The sequence below is a fragment of the Triticum aestivum genome, chromosome 2D (assembly GCF_018294505.1).
Source record: "Triticum aestivum cultivar Chinese Spring chromosome 2D, IWGSC CS RefSeq v2.1, whole genome shotgun sequence".
In the NCBI taxonomy this organism is placed as follows: domain Eukaryota; kingdom Viridiplantae; phylum Streptophyta; class Magnoliopsida; order Poales; family Poaceae; genus Triticum; species Triticum aestivum.
The window spans coordinates 458,230,743-458,246,990 of record NC_057799.1 but is presented as its reverse complement, the minus strand read 5'-3'; the positions used below and the strand labels follow the sequence as shown (position 1 = coordinate 458,246,990).

Below are 16,248 nucleotides of genomic sequence, written 5' to 3'. Positions count from 1 at the left end.
TTATTCATACCATGCACATTACTTAATACTCCCTATATGTATGCTTGTTTTTGTGGATCTATAATCCAGTGTGTGGTGAAGCAGCCCATGTTTGCACCTTGTCATCTCCTGTTTTATCTTACTGATGTGGCTGATGATATGAACAACATGCCATGCACATTATCCAAAATAGATACAATGATTTTCTTTGCCCTTCATCTATGCTTGTTATGTTGACATGGTAATCCAGTAGTGTGGTGAAGCTCCCCGCATTATGAACAATGCCAAATTATGCTAATGATATTTTGAACTTACTCTTTATTTTCTAATTTGAAATTTGATAGAATTGACAGAACAGTTATCATCTTTGTTTATACACGTGCAAAACCTGTCATCTCTCTGCTTTGTTTCAGGGTGATATGCCTGATGGCATGCACAAGTCTGCTGAAGGCTGTAAGACAAACCCAACATATATTGCAGCAAAGAAGGCAAAACATCTTGAAGATAGCGAGACAACCCCAAAGTCTTGTGTTGATGCAGTGTTCAATTTACTTGAGACTAACAGTCAGACAAGCTCACAGAATTCGTTGTCTGAATCAGTTCGACTTCTTCAGTCCCAAGTTCTAGCAGAAAGGCATTCTGCAACTCAACTTCGACTTGAAGTCCTATCTCTAAGAAAGATTGCGGAGAACACCAATGAGAACCTCATCGCTAAACAGCTACACCTGGAAGCTATGACCGACATGCTAGGCCGGTCTCACAGCCTTGCTCAGCAGCTTGCGCAGCAGTTCTCCCGCAAGGCTAACCTTTCTTGAACTGTCTTGGAAGTGGTCTCGGTTCAGTATTATTTTGTTACGCTGCAATGGTGCCCAGTTTTTGTAATCTACTTCTTCGTTGCGCTTTATGATCACTGGTGGCGAACTTCGATTTCTAGTGGATGTAATATACCTTAAATCCTTTATTGTATAGTGTAGGTTTATTCTTAGTTACTATGCCGTAATTTCTTTATTGTATAGAGTAGGTTTGTTCTTAATTCCTACTAGTTACTGCCATCATTCGCTATCTGAAAAAAAATCAGATGTAGTCAACCGGACCGAAACATTCGACTCTAACGGGCCAGGTTTTTAGCGGGCCACAATTGGGCCGGCCTGCGTCTTTCTTAGGCCCGAATGATTGGGGCCTTCACACATTGCGCCAGGCCCAAACTTACACCGGCCTATATTTTAGTTGGGCCTTTTGTCGACCCAGCGCTTAGTTTGGCCCAGGTAGCGTTGGGCCATTAATAGGCTGAATATTGTACTGGCCTGTTACAGCCGAGATGAAACCACGGGCCTTTAGCAGGCCAAAATGCATGTTGGGCCTCAATTTTCACTAGTCGTCGACGGGCCTTCAGCAGGCCAAAATGTAGACCGGGCCGTTTTGGGCCCAGTTAGCTCACGGGCCGTTACTAGGCCGAAACATATCTCGGGCCTTAGTTGGCCCACTGATATCATGGGCCTTTAAGAGGCCGAAAGCTTAGCACAGGCATCAACGGGCCGAATTACGCGACAGGCCTTTAACAGGCCCAAAGTCACGTTGGGCTTAACTGTTGCCACCTTTAGCATGGGCCGTTAGTGGGCCCGATGTCCCGTCGGACCATATATGGCCCATGGGCAGCACGGGCCATTCCCAGGCCGAAAGTCACACTGGGCTGAAATGGGCCCATGTCTACATCAGGCCTCTAACAGGTCGAAAGTCACTGGGCTGTAGTTGGGCCCAAATATTCGGCGAACAATTAACGGGCCAGATCTGGCTTCGGGCCGCAAATGGGCCCAAATATTGGGTGAACAATTAACGGGCCAGATCTGGCTTCGGGCCATAAATGGGCCCAAATATTGGGCGAACAATTAACGGGCCAGATCTGGCTTTGGGCCGTAAATGGGCCTTTATTAAGCAGACTGTTATTGGGCTGGCCCACTAGTACCTGATTAAGTTCTACGGGCCTTTGACTGGGCCGGCCTTTTTAACCTATATGGGCCTCTGTTGGGCCCAGCCACGTGTCGACGTATCATAGGTATGTCTCCTCCAATGGACGGGCAACATCTAGCCCACTGACGAGCTGACAGGTGTTCCCTTCGGCCAATCAGAATTTTACACATGGAAATTTCTCATTGGTCAGGGCTGTTAACGGGTTATCGGATCCAAAATCCGACCCGATAGCTTAATGGCGTTCCGTTACGGTGGACGCCACGTGTCGGTCACCCTTGACGAAAGCACTTCTGTGACGCGCGATTTATCGTCATGGAAGTGGACACTTCCGTGATGATAATTTTGGCAATGTCATGGAACACTTCTACGACAGCACAGGTATGACTATCTTGATTTTGTCATAAATTTGTCATGGATGTACATGCATGACAGAAAACGCGACCTACTGTGACAAATACCTATCATCACGGAAGTGTTTTTCTAGTGCATTGCGAGACCCCACCATGCCAAAGAAAGCATGCTAAATCCAGAGATCATGTGATGCAACTGCTTCAAGAATGATGATGGGCTTATTAACATGTCCCTGATATTGCTCTTCCCTATCCAATGCATACAATCAAGATATATGAGCAAACCTGGTTGCCCTCTTGCTTCAGAGATTTCAAAGAGAATCTCGGTGTCTGCGATAGTTGGTTCACTCATGTATTGAGGTCCAAACACTAATCTATTGTTTGCAGATGATTCATTAATCCTGATGAAGGCCAATACTGAGAATGCTGAGTGTCTGAAAGAAATCCTATCATCATATTATGCCACTTCGGGACAGAAGGTTAGTGTCGACAAGTCAAGTGTGTTTTTAGCCCTAATACTAGACTTGAGATGAAGGAACAAATAATGGGGAACGTTGCATGGAAAACAAAAAAAATCCTACGAAACACCCAAAGATCTATCTGTGGAGATTCTAGCAACGAGAGGGGAGTGTGTGTCTACGTACCCTTGTAGACCGAAAGCATTAACAATCTAGAGACTGTGGTTGACGTAGTCGTACTCGCATCGCGATCCAAGCACCGCATGTGTGGCACCTCTGAGTTTAGCACACGTTTGGCTCGGTGGAGTCCTCTCCTTGATCCAGCAAGCGAGGGAGAGGAGGTAGATGATATCTGAACCAACACGACGACGTGGTGGTGGTGGCAGCAGCGGAACTGCAGCAGGGCTTCGCCAACCGCCTGCGTGAGGTGGAGGAGGATCTTGGTGCACCTAGACCAGGGGTGTGGGACCTTGACCCACTACCGACGTCCATGTGCGCCTCCCATGCAGGTGGGCCCCACTCTGGAACCATCTAGAATCTTCCTGGTACAATACCGAAAAAACCTGAACATTTTTTGGAACCCTGAATATGACTTCTCATATATAAATCTTTACCTCCGGACCAATTCAGAGCTCCTTGTGATGTCTCAGATCCCATCCATGACTCCGAACTACTTTCGGCTTCACCATATGAATATCCCAACACTACCCTAACGCTATTGAATGTTAAGTGTGTGACCCTACGGGTTCGAGACCATGCAGACATGACCGAGACTCCTCTCCTGTCAATAACCAATAGCGGGACCTGGATGCCCATGTTGGTTTCTACATATTCCATGAAGATCTTTATCGGTTGAACCATGATGTCGAGGATTCAATTAATCCCGTATACAATTCTCTTTGTCCGGCAATATGTTACTTGCCCAAGATTCGATCGTCGGTATTGCCATACCTAGTTCAATCTCGTTACCAGCAAGTTTCTTTACAAGTTCTGTAATACAAGATCCCCATGACTAAACTCATTAGTCACATGCTTGCAAGCTTCTTGTGATGTTTTATTACTCAGAGGGCCCAGAGATATCTCTCTGCCACACGGAGTGACAAATCCCAGTCCCGATCCATGCAACCCAAAAAAATACCTTCGGAGATACTTGAAGAGCACATTTATGATCACCCATTTATGAAGTGACGTTTGATAGCTCATAAAGTATTCCTCCGGTATCCAGGAGTGGCTTGATCTCATGGTCTAAGGAATAGATACTTGACATTACGAAAGCTACTGCAAAGTGAACTTAGTGATACCATCAGATGCTAAGCTTACGGTTGGGTCTGTCCATCACATCATTCTTCTAATGATGTGATCCCGTTATCAAATGACAACTCATGTCTATGGTTAGGAAATCTTAACCATCTTTGATCAACGAGCTAGTCTAGTAGAGACTTACGAGGGACATATTATTGTTTATGTATTCACACATGTATTTAAGTTTCCGGTCAATACAATTCTAGCATGAATAATAAATATGTACTGCCTCCATTTTTATTTACTCTACATATTAGGTTTGACTAAAGTCAAATTTCGTAAAGTTTGATCAAGTTTATAGAAAAAAATATAAACATTTACCATAACAAATCTATATGATGTGAAAGTACATTCAATAATGAATCTAATGGTATTGATTTGTTATTGTATATGTTAATATTTTTGTTTATAAACTTTGTCAAAGTTTACGAAGCTTGACTTTGACCAAAGCTAATATGCGGACTAAATAAAAACAGAGGGAGTATCATGAACAAGGAAATATGATAATAACCAATTTATTATTGCCTCTAGGGCATATTTCCAACGACAAATTTGCAGCAGTTTGAATATATGATCGAGGCACTATCAGATACTTATCTAGGCTTACCATCCACTATGGGTCTAGATAGGACTGATTGTTTCCAGGTTTTGATGGATCGAGTTATGAAAAGAATTATGGGATGGAAGGGAAGGAAAGTTTCAACATGAGGAAAGGAAGTGCTACTCAAATCAATTGTACAGGCTATACCATCTTATGCAATGTTGGTTTTCAAAATTCCAAAATAGATTTGTAAAGGAACTACAGACGTGGTGTTGTATTATTGGTGGGGTGATGGTGACAATCAGAGGAGACTGCACTGGTTTGTGTGGTGGAAGTTGTGTGTGCCAAAGAAAGAAAGTGGAATGAGATTTCGAGATATTCATTGTTTTAACCTAGCCCTGCTTGCGAAATAGGCTTGGATATTAGTTGATAATCGGGATTCCCTTTGTGCCTGTGTTCTCAAAGCCAAGTATTATCTAGATTGTGGTATTTAAAATGCAACTCTGAAAAAGAGAGCCTCATTCACATGGCAAAGTATTATGTCGGGGGTGCAGACACTAAAAAAAGGTCATATATGGAGGGTCGGTGATGGTAGTCGAATTAATTTTTGGGATGATGAATGGATCCCTAACTCACCTACCAAGAAAGTGATCACGACTCGTGGAGGCAATTTACTATCAAAGGTAAGTGATTTCATTGACCCTGTTACGGGTCGTTGTGATGAAGAGTTGGTTTCTCAAACATTCTGGCAAGTTGACGTGGCGCGGATCCTTGCGATTTCGTTGCCTGAATTTGATATGTCGGACTTCGTAGCATGGAACTTGTGCAAAAACGAGAGATTTCTAGTGAGATCGGCATACTTTACGGAGTGGCACAGCCAATATGGATATAAAATATCAGGAGAAAATACAGTCGGGCCCTTACGGAATTCACCAATATGAGGGACGGTCTGGAGCTTAAGCTATCCTGCCAAGCTTCAAAATTTCCTCTGGCGAACTTTGTTAGGATCGCTACCATGTCGGGTGACTTTGGCTAATAGACGTATAAAAGTTAGTGGGCAATGTCCTACGTACGGTATAGGAGCGGAGGATACCAAGCACCGGTTATTCACTTGTGCAAAGCTAAAGAGGTATGGAGGTTACTGGGTCTGGACTTTACTATTGATAGAGCATGCGTCGTGGATCATGCAGGAGAAACTATGCTAGAGTATTTATTGGTTCAACCAGCTGAAGAATGTGTGATCCTCGGTCTGAGAAATTCAACGGAAGCAATTGCTATTGGTTCCTGGTATTTATGATGAGAGAGGAGAAAGTTAGTGCGTAATGCAAAAGGTTCAGGAACCTAAGTTCATAGCAATGGCAATCAGAGATTTGGTTGCTAACTATACTATGGCGAGTGATGCAAAGGCAACGATCAAGCGACATGGCTGGGAAAGACCAAGGAGCAACTATGTGAAGCTAAACATGAGACTAGACTCGAATGGCATATTCCTCGCGGCAGGAACCGAGGAAGTCGATTGGTGCAGAGATGCGCTTATGGCCTAGGCATTGGCCTTACGGTTTGGTCTCAGTTTGGCGACTACAGTCGAGTGTAATCGCATAAAGATGAACTCCGACGACATCGAGGTGATAGAGACAATGAAGAATGGAGGTCGCTCTTTCGGTCTATCAGCAACAGTTTTTGATGATATATGTCTATCAGCAACAGTTTTTGATGATATATATCATCTTACGTGTGATTTCCCACATATTATTTTTGAACATGCTCTTAGAGAGACTAATTGTGCTGCCAATGATTTAGCCAAACTAGTTAGAAGGTGTGTGCAATGATTTAGCCAAACTAGTTAGAAGGTGTGTGCAGGGTGGATGAAAGATCCATCCGTAGAGATTGTTGATACTCTTGTAAAAGATATATTATGGTCATCACCTTGCAATTGCAATAAAGAGTACTTTGATGTAAAAAAAACTAACTAACAGAGTACGAGGGCCAACCTGAGATGCCAGCTCCACCACTGATTCAGGAAAAACAAATGCTTTTGCATCACAAAGAATATACATCATTACATGCTGCTGTTCAACCAGTCTTAACACGCCGAGAAAAGCTACCCTACGATACACAAAATGCACACAACGCTTATACATGGCTCCAGCGTCCCCCTCCCAGCCGCTGCTACGAGATGCTGAGCTCGTCTATCGTTCTGGACAGCTCGATGTCAACGGCTAGTCCGTTAGCGGCCCCGTTCGCCTTTTGCTCCGTGGCGTGATTGCTGGCGCCTGAATTTGCTTCGCTGCCAGATTCGGTAGTAGGCTTAGCACCGGTTGCGGCTGCAGCGCATTCAGCAAACCGGTAGCAGGAGATGAGGTGGTCATTCGTCATGCCAGAGACTTGCATGAAGGTGTACACGACCGTTGGGCCTACGCTGCGGAAACCCCTTCGGACCAAATCTTTGCTTATCGCGTCCGCTTTAGATGTCTTGACAGGAACCTGACGGGGATACCTGAATGTGCTCAATATAGGTCTGTGGTTCACAAAGCTCCAGCAGTACTTATCAAATGACCCAAACTCCTCTATAACCTGCAATGACAAACACATGGTGACGGTAAGACAACATGGTTCAAGAATATCTTGTGGCAAAGATCATGTGCGGCTTTTTTTATCAGTAGAAGTGGTGCAAGAAGCTGCGTCCAAAATGTCAGTAAGAAAGGTAAATGTTTCATTTACATATGGAGCTACCGAAACTTAAGGAGAGTGAAATACAGCTATATATATTTCATTTGTTCCAATCCCAAAGCAGCACTTAGTTTCAAGAATCAAGATTCGCACAATTATGAGTAAAGGGCTAACCTTCAGTATTTGTCGGGCATTCTCAATAACACCCCGCAATTTCTGTTCAGATAACAAGGAGCTGCTAGGACTTCCAGGTGCAATAATCTTCCTCTCGCTTAATTTAGAGACTGATGCAGGGTCAAAATCCATGAAAACCTCCCTGTGAAGCACACCTGAAGATGTTACCAGGGTTGCCAAATGCCAACATCCATGTACATCAAAAGTGTAAAGAGCTACCTGAATATAGATCTCTTGTTCAAAATTGTTGGCCATGTAAGTTCGGCCAGTGAACCCGAGAGCACCAGTAACTCAAACAACTTCCTGTAATTATCATAAGCACTTCATAAGACATTCTTTGGAGAAACATAAAACAGTATGTTTTACAAAGAGTGTTGTATGCCTAAAGAAACTAGTAATTTTCATCAAGGTTCATCGTTGCATACTTGTCGTCATGAACTGGAACTCCCCACTCTTCGTCATGAAATGCAACATAACATGGATCTGCACTTGTAAGTGAATATCATCAAATCAAGTGATGACCACACTAAAGATAAGAACTTAAAAAGAATATTTTGAAAGATAAAAATGCACCATGGATTATATGAAGCAAATGATGGCTAATAGGCAATAAGATAGGGCAATAGCTTGTACATGGGACGGATTCTCTAAATAAACACTAGATTAGTGATATAATTAGCTTGATCTTATTGCAGCAATTGGTAAATAAAAAGTGGGGGGAAAAGAATATCTACGTAGTGAAATGCACTAAAATTAACAATCCTACACTTCGCTCAGGAGTATAAGTTCATGTCCCCAAATTTATGATAGTCCCACACTGGGTTTCAATATGCAGCTTTGCATATCGCTGTTATGATTCACTTGACAAAATAAAGCTGTGATTACATATTACCAGGTCCTTGTGTAATGAAAATAGCAACACTGGAGCAAAACAGGGAAGGGGAGAAAAGAACCCACTCCTGCCTACTTTAATATCAAGCCTATGAACAGGCAAGCATGTGAAAATTATTCCAGAAACATCCCAACTTGGAAATCCACAAGATTCTAGTGACTTCTCCTAAATAGTTTACATGTTTGTGAAGAAACTCAACGATTATATCCATATTTGTGATCAGTGAATTTGTTGCTCTACTGGTAAAAAACAGAAGTAGCCCGCATGCAGCTCTGTAATAGAATGCTATCCACAATACTCAAAACTCATGGGCATCCAATTGCAAACTTCTTTGAATAGGTCATACCTATAGTCACACACACACAAAGTCCTTAACTCACCAAGAAGATACCAACCAAATTCTCAATTTCACCTACTCTCTTCTATAAGGTCTTATATGTAACATGACAAACATCGCTGGTCATGTTCTAAAATATATATTGCTAGTCCGACAAAACATTGTTTTGCGTTTCTAAGTTTATAGCTGTGCTTTCATCGTGAATGATCTTACAGAATATCTATGTATATGTTGTTTCAGCAAGTAGAATTATAAAATACCCACTGTGTGAAGGTTTTGTAGAGTAAAGTTCCTGTATGACAAAAACCATCAGGGCATAATTCTACACTTTACTAGTCGCATCTAGAAATACCTGCCTTCTGCATACACAATCAGTAAAAAAAAATGCTTACACACAACCACACTGGATCCTCACGACACATTAATGTGAACAAGAATACTGATACAGTGAGTAACTTCATAAGGTAGAATGACAGCCTTTAGCAATGTACCTCCTTGTGATGATAGCTTTCTAACTACTTAATCATAAATTTTCTTAGTAATTGCGACAGTTGGAATCTTAAAGATCAGAGACCCCTGAAATGCGTCCTGGTCCCCGGTTTGCATCATTGGAATCTAGCATTCTAAGCTCAATAAAATGGACCTTTTCATCTGAACTTTAGAAATGATGCAGATTGCGTCCTCTCCCTAGAACAAAGGCACTACTGCAGTACGAGAAACCATTGCACTAGACCAATTGCAGGTTTATATGTTCAAAGGAGCAGTGGCTCGAGAAAATGCAAAGCAATGGAAAAAGACGCACCGGTATTAGCAGTCACCCAAGCACACCTCCTCTTCAGACCAGAAGCATCACTTGGAGAAGCAGATCCAGCCTCTCTTTCCAGCATGGCAGAGACCTTATGATCAGCCTGGGAGACGGTCTTCTTCTTCCTCGGCCCAAACACCGGCCTCCCAATCCGCCCAGTGGATGCCCGGCTGCAGAATGAGTCTGTCGAAGCGTCTGATGAGCATGAGGCGTCGAGAGAGAACCCTGAGCGCAGTAGCAGCTCCTGCCGGCGCATCCCTGCCGGCACGCTGAGAGAAGGGAGCAATGTAGGCACCGCAGCAGGCTTCTTCTCCTCCACTGTCGCTGTTGCTGATGCGACATCCCTCCCAGGCCTCGGCGACGCCTTCCGACCCCGGGTAGCAGACACAGATCGTGTCCTGCTCCCCGCAGACCGCGGCTCAGAGTCTCCACCACCTGAAGCCGGCGACAGCCGCCCCCTCGAGCTAGACCCAGACATTGCGACCAAATCAGCAACTCGTCCCAACCTCCCCAAAACCCCTCCTCCTCCTCGTCCCCTTCACAGGCTTAGCAGGAAACCAAATCGGCGAGGCACAGCTGGTCGGGAAACATCAAATTGCGCGAAAGTGAGCACCAGACCTCGGGCAACTCGCTGCATTCCGAACGATCCCCAGCCCTCTCTCGGCAAATCCACGAGCAAAACCCTAGCAATCGACGCCTGACCTCCCCGGCATTGCGGAGAGCGAGCTCAGAGGCCTCGATCTAAACCCCAGAAACGCCCAGACCTCCCCGCCGCGAGCCCTCAGAGGCAAAAACGAAAGCTCAGCCGCGAAACCTCGCAGGCATCGGCGGCGGGGCGAGGGAACAGCTCCCGCGAGGCCCGATTTGGGTTCCCCCCAAGCAGCACGCCCCTCCTCCGAACCCCAGCGACGGCGATGCGGGGCGCGAGAAGACGAGAGGGAACCCTAGGAGCGCTGGGGGTGGCGGAGCGGGGGCGGGGGCGGAGGCGGAGATGGAGTGAGGTGTCCCAAGCAGGCAGCAGTAGCAGCAGCTCGAAATTTACTGCCGCTGGTATTGGTGGGTGGCACTCGGTGCCTTCGCCTGGTGTTTAGCAGTAGTAGATTTGGTTTAGCGAGGTGTTTTGGTCCTGGTACAGCTGCTTTGCGTGTGCGCCGTTTTTGGCCTTGGAGTTGGTGGTGGCAGCTCGAAGTTCACTGTGACCTGTCCCTTTGCTTCGAGAGATGCCTCAATGCTCTCTCGTCCAACGTGACAGAGGATTCCGTGTTTTCGTGTGGAGGTTGCTTCGCGGTCGTCCTTCTTTGCCTTCAATCTTTCTGTCTTTTTTTCGCCTTCAATCATTGTTAGAGCAACTTCAATGGGCGACTCATTTCGTCTGCCGCCATCCGTTTGAGTTGGCACGGACAAAAAAGAGGCCCAATGCGCCGACCCAAACCCAAATCGAGCCCGTTTTGCGTGCGTGTCGACGCATTTGCGGCCCATATTTGCGCCCCAATGTGTGATGCGTTGACGCGGACGCGGAACGGACGCCACGCGAGCCTTCTTGGTGTCCGCCGCGTCCCCATCTGGCATTCGGCCAACTGCCCGCGGCCTACTTGGTCAGCTTAATTTATGACCTCGGACCCACCCGTCAGCGACGGCGGTCGTCCTTTTCTAAGCCGACCGTGCGGCGGGACCATCCTCATCCGCTTCCAGCCAGCCCCCATCCCTATCTAGCCACACTCTCCTCCCTCGTCGCCGGCAAACCCTAGCCACCCTAGCGAAGCCAGATGGGGCTCTTCTCCGGCGTCGGCAACAGCAAGGCCAAGGGCAAGTCCCCCGCCATTCCTTTTCCCTCGGAGTTCCTTCCGCCTCCGCCAGCACCAGCTCGCCGGTCGAGGCAACGCGTCAACGTGCCGGTGCATCAGGCGGAGTGGCACTGGCAGCACCGCGTGCCTCTCCCGTACCCCGACGCCGCCCTGCCGCACGACTGGCACCTGGATCCAGAGAGGATCCCAGTGCCGGCGGCGCCGCGATCGACTAGGGCGCACGTGGAGGACGTGCGGCGCCGGCGGGCGCTCCTGACGCCGGAGCAACACCGCAAACCCGCCTACGCAACCGACTGGCCCAACTTGGCTCGATGGTTCGCCTTCGAGCACGAGGAGGTGAGGCGACGCGGCGTTCGTGAAGTCGACCGCAGCGTGTCGCGCCCCCGCTCGTCGTCCGCGAGGAGGACCAGGAGGCGGAGGCCACCTACCACGCGGCCGTTGCGGCGGTCTACCGGGAGAGTGAGGAGGACGAGCGGCGCAGGGCGGCGGCGGTCGAGGAAGAGGAGGCGGCCATGGTGCAGGCCAAGGCCCTCTCCGCGGCGGGCGACTGCGTCCTGCCGCCGGTGACCCCGCCGTCCCCTGTCAAAGCCGAGCCGGAGCCGGAGCCGGAGCCGTCCCCCGTCGAGCGCTACTCCTGGACGGGAGTAGTGCGCGAGTGGGTCAGCGCGCCGCTGGTCTGGATGGGGGCGACGCCGGCACAAGAGGCGGCATACCTCGACCAGTGGCGCGAGCGACGGTTGGCCGAGGAGCACCGCCACGGCGAGTACCTCGAGATGCTCGAGCGCGACGCCGAGGATGAGCAGCGCGAGGCCGAGGAGGAGGCGCGCCAGGCCGCGGCGGCACAGCCCGCTCCCGACATGAACGCCCTCTGTAACACGGTGTTCCCCTGGGCCGGCCCTGCGTCGACGCTCATCGGCCTCACGGACCCCGAGGAAGATGACGCCGCCGCCTAGGGCAGCGCCCCGCCTTGTAGTCTAGTTTGGTTTTAATTTTCTTTAATGCAAATGTGGACGCGTGGACTCTCGCCGGCTTTCGTGGCCGGCTTTAATGTTTAATTAATGTTGTTTTTATTTTAAATATGCATGTATTCTTTTTTTTTCTCACACCGTCAAAATGGGTTGGGCCAGTGTTGGGCGCATGCGCCGACCCAAGCGCGGAAGCGGATGTTCGTGTCCGCCTGGCTGAACCAAACGGATAAAAAGCGAACAAAATCGCCGACCGTTTAGGTCGGCCCGTTGAAGTTGCTCTTAGGGCCTATTTGTTCCAAAGGATTTTCATAAGAATTTAGAAATATAAATTTTAGGAAATTTTTCTATGTTGGTCATTTGGTTGGTATGGTTGAAGCATTCACTCAAGCCTCTTCGAAAAGAATACTTTATGTTTTTCAGTATGTAAACAAAAGAACCAAAATCATGTAGGATTTGAATGGGCATGACATTAACCTTAGTTCAAAACTGGGATTTTTTTTCCGATCGAAGGAAGTATTATTTTTTATTAATACATTTTTTGGAATTCTGCAAATCAAAGAGACATCAGCGTGCCGCTAGATTGAGGCTTCATTGGATATGTTGTTTGGACTTGAGGTTCAGCTTGTGCTGCTTCTACGTTTCATTAAAAAAACGTACACTGCTTCTTGGTGCAATCTTAGACAAATAATACCCAGATCAGCAGAATTTGGATTGTGGCATGTTTTCCTTTTCTGCAAATTTGTGAGTGTGTGACTATGCGCATTGTTAGATAAAATTGTTGAATGCTAGATATCCCTAACCAGAATATTCTCTTAAAACTTAGTCAAAATTGTATTTATAAGTTTCATAGAATTAAGGACAAGAAAACACGCACATGGGTATTGGATAGAAACCCGCCCTTACATTTTTCTCATAAACAAGTATGAACATTTGCGAGAAGCCGTGGCACATTTATTATTGATGATCTTTTGCTGCTTGGCTAGTTCGTGTTTTTGTTTAGTTTGGCAAAATGAAGCTAAAAATGTGCTTGAGTATAGCATGATACACTTAGCATTTACAGCCAACAAAGAATATGGAAATTGTATGTCATGCTTGTCCAAATGCGCATGGCATGAACAAAAGGTGTGGGTATACCTTTTTTTCGAGGGCAAAAGATTTCCCTCGTCTAATAATTAAGAAGAATGGTGACAGAGGTTTATAAAAAGAAAAGGACAAAAGATACAAGTTGAACTACTCTCCTGACAATGATGTTTCTCAAGTGACTGGCACCAGCAGTTGCCTAAAACTTGGCCTCGCTCTTGATGTTGGTAAAAAAGGAAGATGATGATGATGGACTTGTTCTAGAAGATTCATGCATTTTGCTTGTTCCATAAGGCCCAATTAGTAACATTGTGAGGGAAGTCGTAGCTTTTCGATTTGTAATATTTTTGCTCCACAAGTTGATCCATCATTTTTATGACTGCTATACCGTCCACCGAGACAAGTCTAGCCATTCATTAATCATTCTCCAAAACTCTCAGTAAGAAATGGGTAAAGAACAGATGTGTACCCACTGATTCTTGCGCCCTCTTGCAAAATGGGCCTAAAATTCGGTCAAACCTGCTTTTCCAAACAGTCTGGGATCCACACCCTATTTGGAGTCATAAAACATGCAAAATGGGCGTAAAATACTTTGCATTTTGGGTGTGCGCTAGGTTTAAACTTCACCGAACATGACACACAGACATAAACACATTGTCTGTTTGGATTTGAGATTCAGCTTTTGTTGCCTATAGGCACAAGCTCAACTAATGCAAATGTCTGGTTCTATAACTAGATTTGCATTCTATCACTCCCTCGGTTTGCCCGGCCATGAATAAGAAATAGAAGATGTGTTTCCTGGACCTACTCGCGACTTATAAGCAGATCTTTTCGCTTTATTTATGTCAAACTTGTCATCACCTACAATACATAAACTGGAATCATTTCACGTTTTACCCATCCCTCTAGCCTAACTAGTCGAGATTTTTGGTTATGATAATTATGTTGGGAAACGTAGTATTTCAAAATTTTCCTATGATCATGCAAGATCCATCTAGGAGATGCATAGCAACGAGCGAGGAGAGTGTGTCCACGTACCCTCGTAGACCGAAAGCGGAAGCGTTAAGTAACGCGGTTGATGTAGTCGAACGTCTTCGCGATCCAACCGATCAAGTACCGTACGCACGGCACCTCCGCAATCTGCACACGTTCAGCTCGGTGACGTCCCTCGAACTTCTAAATCCAGCTGAGGTCGAGGGAGAGTTTCGTCAGCACGACGGCGTGTTGACGGTGATGATGAAGTTACCGACGCAGGGCTTCGCCTAAGCACTGCGACAATATGACCGAGGTGGAAATATGTGGAGGGGCACCGCACACGGCTAAGAATCAACTTGTGTGTCTATGGGGTGCCCCCTCCCCGTATATAAGGGAGGGGAGGAGGGACCGGCCGGCCTCATGGTGCGCCCCCAAGGGGGGATTCCTACTCCTACTAGGAGTAGGTTTCCCCCCTTTCCTAGTCCAACTAGGAGGGGGAAGGAAGGGGAAGAGGGGAAGAAGGAAAGGGCCCCCCCCTCCCCAATTCGGATTGGGCTTGGGGGCGTGCCCCACCTCTTGGCCGCCTCCTCTCTCTTCCACTAAAGCCCATGTAGGCCCATTAAGCCCCCGGGGGGTTCTGGTATCCCTCTGGTACTCCGGTAAATGCCCGAACTCATCCGAAACCATTCCGGTGTCCAAACTGTTGGAAATATGCCCTAGAGGCAATAATAAATGGTTATTATTATATTTCTTTGTTCATGATAATTGTCTATTGTTCATGCTATAATTGTATTATCCGGAAATCGTAATACATGTGTGAATACATAGACCACAACGTGTCACTAGTAAGCCTCTAGTTGACTAGCTCGTTGATCAACAGATAGTCATGGTTTCCTGACTATGGACATTGGATGTCATTGATAACGGGATCACATCATTAGGAGAATGATGTGATGGACACGACCCAATCCTAAGCATAGCATAAAAGATCGTGTAGTTTCGTTTGCTAGAGCTTTTCCAATGTCAAGTATCTTTTCCTTAGACCATGAGATCGTGCAACTCCCGGATACCGTAGGAGTGCTTTGGGTGTGCCAAACGTCACAACGTAACTGGGTGACTATAAAGGTGCACTACGGGTATCTCCGAAAGTGTCTGTTGGGTTGGCACGGATCGAGACTGGGATTTGTCACTCCGTGTGACGGAGAGGTATCTCTGGGCCCACTCGGTAATGCATCATCATAATGAGCTCAATGTGACTAAGGCGTTAGTCACGGGATCATGCATTGCGGTACGAGTAAAGAGACTTGCCGGTAACGAGATTGAACAAGGTATTGGGATACCGACGATCGAATCTCGGGCAAGTAACATACCGATTGACAAAGGGAATTGTATACGGGATTGATTGAATCCTCGACATCGTGGTTCATCCGATGAGATCATCGTGGAACATGTGGGAGCCAACATGGGTATCCAGATCCCGCTGTTGGTTATTGACCGGAGAGGCGTCTCGGTCATGTCTGCATGTCTCCCGAACCCGTAGGGTCTACACACTTAAGGTTCGGTGACGCTAGGGTTGTAGAGATATGAGTATGCGGAAACCCGAAAGTTGTTCGGAGTCCCGGATGAGATCCCGGACGTCACGAGGAGTTCCGGAATGGTCCGGAGGTGAAGAATTATATATAGGAAGTCAAGTTTCGGCCACCGGGAAAGTTTCGGGGGTTATCGGTATTGTACCGGGACCACCGGAAGGGTCCCGGGGGTCCACCGGGTGGGGCCACCTATCCCGGAGGGCCCCATGGGCTGAAGTGGGAAGGGAACCAGCCCTTAGTGGGCTGGGGCGCCCCCCATGGGCCTCCCCCTGCGCCTAGGGTTGGAAACCCTAGGGTGGGGGGGCGCCCCACTTGCCTTGGGGGGCAAGTCTCCCCCTTGGCCGCCGCCCCCCCC

At 47.1% G+C, this 16,248-nt stretch overlaps 1 protein-coding gene across 1 annotated transcript; it reads right to left on the bottom strand.

Moving 5' to 3' along the window:
* Nucleotides 1-6,613: 6,613 nt before the first annotated feature.
* Nucleotides 6,614-10,570, bottom strand: LOC123053805 (probable GMP synthase [glutamine-hydrolyzing]). Its single transcript, XM_044477360.1, has 5 exons — nucleotides 9,474-10,570; nucleotides 7,868-7,925; nucleotides 7,662-7,745; nucleotides 7,443-7,584; nucleotides 6,614-7,172 (listed from the first exon to the last, which is right to left on the bottom strand). The coding sequence occupies exons 1-5, from the start codon at nucleotides 9,952-9,954 to the stop codon at nucleotides 6,768-6,770; spliced, it is 1,170 nt and encodes a 389-aa protein (XP_044333295.1). The 5' UTR covers nucleotides 9,955-10,570; the 3' UTR covers nucleotides 6,614-6,767.
* Nucleotides 10,571-16,248: the final 5,678 nt, after the last annotated feature.